The sequence below is a fragment of the Chiloscyllium plagiosum genome, chromosome 4, assembly GCF_004010195.1.
Source record: "Chiloscyllium plagiosum isolate BGI_BamShark_2017 chromosome 4, ASM401019v2, whole genome shotgun sequence".
Lineage (NCBI taxonomy): Eukaryota > Metazoa > Chordata > Chondrichthyes > Orectolobiformes > Hemiscylliidae > Chiloscyllium > Chiloscyllium plagiosum.
The window spans coordinates 100,604,979-100,611,136 of record NC_057713.1 but is presented as its reverse complement, the minus strand read 5'-3'; the positions used below and the strand labels follow the sequence as shown (position 1 = coordinate 100,611,136).

General features: G+C 40.9%; 1 protein-coding gene across 2 annotated transcripts in view; it reads left to right on the top strand.

Moving 5' to 3' along the window:
* Positions 1-6,158, top strand: part of nudcd1 (NudC domain containing 1) — a 124,792-nt gene that overhangs the window by 31,985 nt on the left and 86,649 nt on the right. Inside the window, exon 2 of one of the 2 annotated variants that reach the window (XM_043688747.1) lies at positions 1,082-1,236. The exons of the other annotated variant lie outside the window; for it this stretch is intronic. Within the exon in view, the coding sequence (XP_043544682.1) occupies positions 1,082-1,236 (155 nt within the window). The remainder of the gene's footprint in view (positions 1-1,081; positions 1,237-6,158) is intronic. 2 annotated transcript variants of the gene reach the window in all.

The following is a 6,158-nucleotide window of genomic DNA, read 5'->3' as shown; positions in this document are numbered from 1 at the left end:
AAAGGAGCTTTCCACATCCATCAAGGTTTTACCTGCACATCCACTAATATCATCTATTGTATCCGTTGCTCCCGTTGCGGTCTCCTCTACATTGGGGAGACTGGACGCCTCCTAGCAGAGTGCTTTAGGGAACATCTCCGAGCAACCCGCACCAATCAACCAAACCGCACTGTGGCTCAACATTTCAACTCCCCCTCCCATTCTGCCGAGGATATGGAGGTGCTGGGCCTCGTCCACCGCCGCTCCCTCACCACCAGACGCCTGGGGGAAGAACGCCTCATCTTCCGCCTCGGAACACTTCAACCCCAGGGCATCAATGTGGATTTCAACAGCTTCCTCATTTCCCCTTCCCCCACCTCATCCTAGTTTCTAACCTCCAGCAACACTGTCCCCTTGACTTGTCCGGACTTGTCCGACCTGCCCAGCTCCTTTTCCACCTATCCACTCCACCCTCTCCTCCCTGACCTATCACCTTCATCTCCTCCCCCACTGACCTATTGTACTCTATGCTACTCTATCCCCACCCCCACCCTCCTCTAGCTTATCTCTCCACGCTTCAGGCTGTCTGCCTTTATTCCTGATGAAGGGCTTTTGCCCGAAACGTCGATTTCGAAGCTTTTCGGATGCTGCCTGAATTGCTGTCCTCTTCCAGCACCACTGATCCAGAACCCACTTCAGGAAGGGTTATACCTAGAATGTCGACTTCTCCACCTCCTCTTGCTGCCTGGCTTGCTGTGTTCTTCCAGTCTCCTGCTTTTCGACTTAGGATTCCACCATCTGCAATTTTTTTTGTCATAAACTATCTGCAAACATAGAAAAAAAGAAATTAATTTATGTATTATCTTTCAGTATCTCATGGTATACACATGGACTAATTGTACTGATTTTTGTGTCTCAAAGGTATTGATTTTATTTTTATATGCCAATGCATTTTTTTTGGGCAGAATGATTCTGTTTCAAACATTGAAAAAATTCAGCTAAGCAGCCAGCTAGAAATGAATTGAACTCTCGAGTGTGGGGGAAAGAGTTGTGTCAGTTCTGATGGTTATTCTGATCATGCTTTTGGTGTATTTTTGTTTAGCTGTAGCTGAAGTGAAACTTCGAGAAGATCAGTACACCTTGGACCATATGTGTGTCTTTGGCATGTACAACTATCTGCACTGTGACAGGTGGTATCCAGACAGTGTCTATTATATTGATCAGCATGAGAGAATCATGCATCTGGACATCACGTTGGTAAGTTTGTCTAATTGTATCTCCAGTTAGCATCTTTAAAATGATAAATATTGCGAACTTGTGAAGGATTGAGAAATTAAACTTTTACCACCTTGATGGAAGCTGCCAGTTCAAATATCTGCACTTTCTATAGGAACAGTTTCCTGGAAAGAATTGAATTTGAATTGAGAGGAAATTGTTGAAAGAGATTTGGTCTAAAACTTCAGTAATTTTCCATCTTTAACATTGTTTGCTTTCTCCCTTGGGAACTATAAGCCTGCAGTCCATTCACGAAGCAAAGGAGCAAGTCTAGAACACAGAGTGCCTTGAGCTTGCCATTGCATTCAACCATTGTGATTATTGGCCTTAACTGTGCTTTCCCACAATCTCCCCACGTTCCTTAGTGAGGGGCTTTTCTGGTACAGTGGGTGTGCCCCTCTTGACTTAGAAACAAATATAGTGAACATTTGCAGTACTGCTTTCGGTAGAGATACATCCTTTCTAAATTATTGGGACAAGGTCTGCACACACTAATTCTGGTGTGGTCTCACTAAAGCTGTATGGAACGGTAGCAAGACTTCATTATTCTTGTACTCCGATCCCCTTGCAGTAAAGGCTAATTTGCAGTTTCCTACCCTGATTACTTGCTGTACCAGTGTGCTAACTTTTTGTTACTTGTATGCCAGTCTCTTGGAACTTCAACATTTTTAGAAATTTCATGCCTTTGTACAAACAATTCTGCTTTTGTATTCTTAATATCGAAATGAATAACTTTGTGCTTTCTCATACTCTAGTCCATCTATTCTCACCTTGCCCATTTGTTCAACCTTCTCGATCTCTTTGCACCCTTTTTCATAGAATCCATACAGTGTGGAAGCAGGCCATTCAGCCCATTGAGTCCACACCAATGCTCTGAAGAGAATCCCACCCAGACCCATATCCCTACTCCAACCCCATGACCCTGCTTTCCCCAAGGCTAACCCACCTAGCCTGCATATCCCTGGACACTATGGGCAATTTAGCATGAGCAATCCACCTACCCTCTATGGTCCATCTATGGACTGTGGGTGGAAACCAGAGCACCCGGAGGAAATCCATTCAGACACGGGGAAAATGTGCAAACTCCACACAGACAGTCATCTGAAGGTGGAATTGAATCCAGGTCTCGGGCATTGTGAGGCAGTAGTGCTAACCACTGAGCCATCTCTGCTTTTATGTCCTTACTGAAGCTTATATGCACCTAACTATATACTGTTAGCAAACGTGGGTACACCCTATTGGGTCTTTTTGTTCAAGTCATTAATATAGATTGCAAGTAGCCGAGGGCCCAATACTGATCCTTGTGGAACTCCACTTGTTTCACCTGCAAGCTTGAAAATGTCTAGTTTATCCCTATTTTTTGCTTCCTGTGCACTAACCAGTTTTCTATCCATGCAAACATATTGTTCCCAACTTTTTAATAGCACTTGTGTATGAACATTTTGTGTGGTATGTTTTGAACATTGGCAGAATGTTTTGAAAACCATTATTGATTTGTGTATTCAGACAACTTGTGGGCATTAGAGTCAAATGCATTTGTTCTTTTGATATTACAACCAACACAATTCCTCACTTAGTCTTGACAGTACATCCTGAAGTTCATTGATGATTCTTTTTCCTTTTTTTAATACAAGAGTTGCTTATGTTGCCTTTAACCTGAATTTGTGTGCTTTTACCTTGGAGCTTTTTCATATCTATTGCATTCTAAAAATCTAAATAAACTGTAGCATGGGATTTAGTTTACTGAAACATTTTGCAGTATTCTCAAAGGAGGCAGTTTTTTTTTGTCAGTGAAGGTCTTTCCTTTTAAATCAGTGTTGGCTATTTGTTCTTTTGTTCTAATTCCTAAATGGAGTGTACGTATTGCAGGTATGAACAAAGGAACTACAAGCAGAAGTAGGTCATTTGTCTCTTTGAGATTGCTCTACCATTCAATAAAATCATGGCTGATTTGTTTGTTTTGAACTCCACATTCTTGCCTATCTGCAAAAACTATTGCTGAGTAAGAATTTATCTACCTCCACCTTAAAATTTCGATGACTCTGCCTGTACTGCCTTCTAAGGAGATGAATTTTGAAGTTGCACTACCTACTGATAAAATGTTTCTTCCAATCTGTGTTCTAGAAGGAAGACTTTTCAATTTAAACAGTGCCCTCTAGATCTCAGAACTCCTTCATGTTGAAATATTCTTACCATTTCCATCTTGTCGGGGCATTTCAGGATCTTGTATGCTTCAATCAAGTTGTCCTTCACTCTTCTAAACAGTATTGGAAACAGCCCAGACTATCCATGAATCATCAGGACAACCTGCTCATTCCAGCTATCAATCTAGCAAATCTTATTTGAACTGCCTCCAAAACATAACCTTCCTTAAGTAAGGAGACCAAAGCTGTTCACAGTACTGCAGATAATGTATTAAATCCAGATTCATCTACCAGCCACTACTTGAAAATTCCATGGCACTTTTTATACAGCAAGAGTATTTCTTGAAGCCCTAACCATCATTCTTTCTTAAACAGTCCTGCCAGAAAATCACTCAACTGCCCATTTCTGTCCTCTGGTTTTTTGTGGGATCCAAATTCTTAACTACAAATGTCACTGTGCTTCAGAGTCAAGCCTTAAAACTGAAAACAATGCCTTTTTTTAAAGAACCTGCAGAAAGTGTTAATGTTACAATTGTTATGGATCAATGAGAATGCGTGAGTAGGTGTAAAAGGCACTAGAATTGAGTTTGAAAGGAACATTATTTGAATAAGATGTTAATAGACTGTCTGCTGCAGATGTTGGGGGAAATAATTGAGTTAGTCATTTAGGTTAATTCTTCTGTATTTGTGAGAAAAGGCTAATTGAATTCCATTTGTCTAGAATTTTTCAGGTTTTTTTTCTTGCAACTGTAGAGTCCACGGAGATTAATCTGCAACACTGACTGATTAGTTTGCAGCACAGTTGTTAAAATGGCAAGTACAAAGCTAAATGCTGGACTCAAATGACACATCTAAAAGCAATCATTAGCTAGCTTCTAATGCACGCACCTTTTTGGGAATTTTTTTTCCTAAATCCTTCATGGTCTTGTCCCTCCCTATCGCCAGCCCCCTGCCACACCCCCAAGTTTTTTGTCTTCATCCAGTTGTAGCCACTTAAGCATCCTCAATTTTAATCACCTCAGCATTTATGGTCTTTAGCTACTTAGGTTGTCTTATCTCTAGAATTTTCTATCTATGCCTTTTTGTCTGGTTTCCTCTTTTAAGTCATTCCTTAAAACCTACCTCTTGGACAAGCTTTTGGTCATCTGACCCACCATATCCTCACATGGCTTTTGTTTCTATTAAGCATGTTTGATTCAGTGTTTTACTATGTTGAAGTATAAATGAGAGCCGTTGTATAGAATTCCTGTAATTCTGATATATTAACACCTTACTGCTGGGTTCTTTTTTCTACTGTTGATCAATTTTAATGGGCGCTCAATCTTTATCACTGTAAATTTGTAACAGACTTTTTAGTTTCTAAAATAATTTTCCATATGAATTTATCTTGCATTACATGTATCAGAATCAGTGTTATGATTTAAACACTTAGTACTGTAGCTAAATCCACTAACAGTTTGATATATCTTTAAGGGAATTTGTGTTTTCCAATAAACAGGTATCAGCCCACAAGTTTCAAAATATTTCTTTACTATTTTATTCATCTGGTTTTTATTTTCCGTGTTCCAGTATTTTTTAAATCTAATATCTGTTTTGACATTCTTCAAAATGACGCTACACACTTTTTAGCATATGTGGAATACTGAAGCATGAGATGACTCATTGTTAGTATAATATAGGAATAGATGCAAGTCTTATTCAATACTTTCACCCACTTTTAATGGCATAGAAGGCTTGTATACTTAGGGATAAATGTTAGACTATGGTTCACCATAGAAAAAGCTCTCCTAGTTATGTTGAGCTGCCTTAAATAATGATTCGGAGATGCCGGTGTTGGACTGGGGTGTACAAAGTTAAAAATCACACAACACCAGGTTATAGTCCAACAGGTTTAATTGGAAGCACACGAGCTTTCGGAGCGACACTCCTTCATCAGGTGATAGTGATGAAGGAACGTCGCTCCGAAAGCTAGTGTGCTTCCAATTAAACCTGTTGGACTATAACCTGGTGTTGTGTGATTTTTAACTTTGCCTTAAATAATGACATTGATTGGCCCCTTTATTTGGCTAAAAACTGCTTTTGTGGTTATCTCATAGCTTGATTTTTTTGTAATGTATAAAATCATGTTTCCATTGGCTGTTGAAGTAAATATTGAGAAAGGAGGTGAGAGCAGACTAATTTTAGCCTGATATCTGGAAGTAGTTTTGCACTCTATGTCACTTTTACTTTTGACAGCAGGGAAAAGCTTTAAAGAGGGAAAATTATTTTGACTGGTTGAAAGTAGGGGTCAAAAGCTATTGAAGTAATATTTTGTACTTTGATCCTTTGTGAAAAGAGGCAAAGAGGAACTGAGAAATCATGTGAAAGAAGCCCTCCACCGCATCTCTTCCACTTCCCGATCCTCCGCCCTTGAACCCCGCCCCTCCAACCGCCACCAGGACAGAACCCCACTGGTCCTCACCTACCACCCCACTAACCTCCATGTACAGCGCATCATCCGCCGTCATTTCCGCCACCTCCAAACGGACCCCACCACCAAGGATATATTTCCCTCCCCTCCCCTATCAGCATTCCGTAAAGACCACTCCCTCCGTGACTCCCTCGTCAGATCCACACCCCCCACCAACCCAACCTCCACTCCCCGCACCTTCCCCTGCAACCGCAGGAGGTGCAAGACTTGCGCCCACACCTCCCCCCTAACCTCCCTCCAAGGCCCCAAAGGAAACTTCCATATCCGCCACAGATTCACCCGCACCTCCA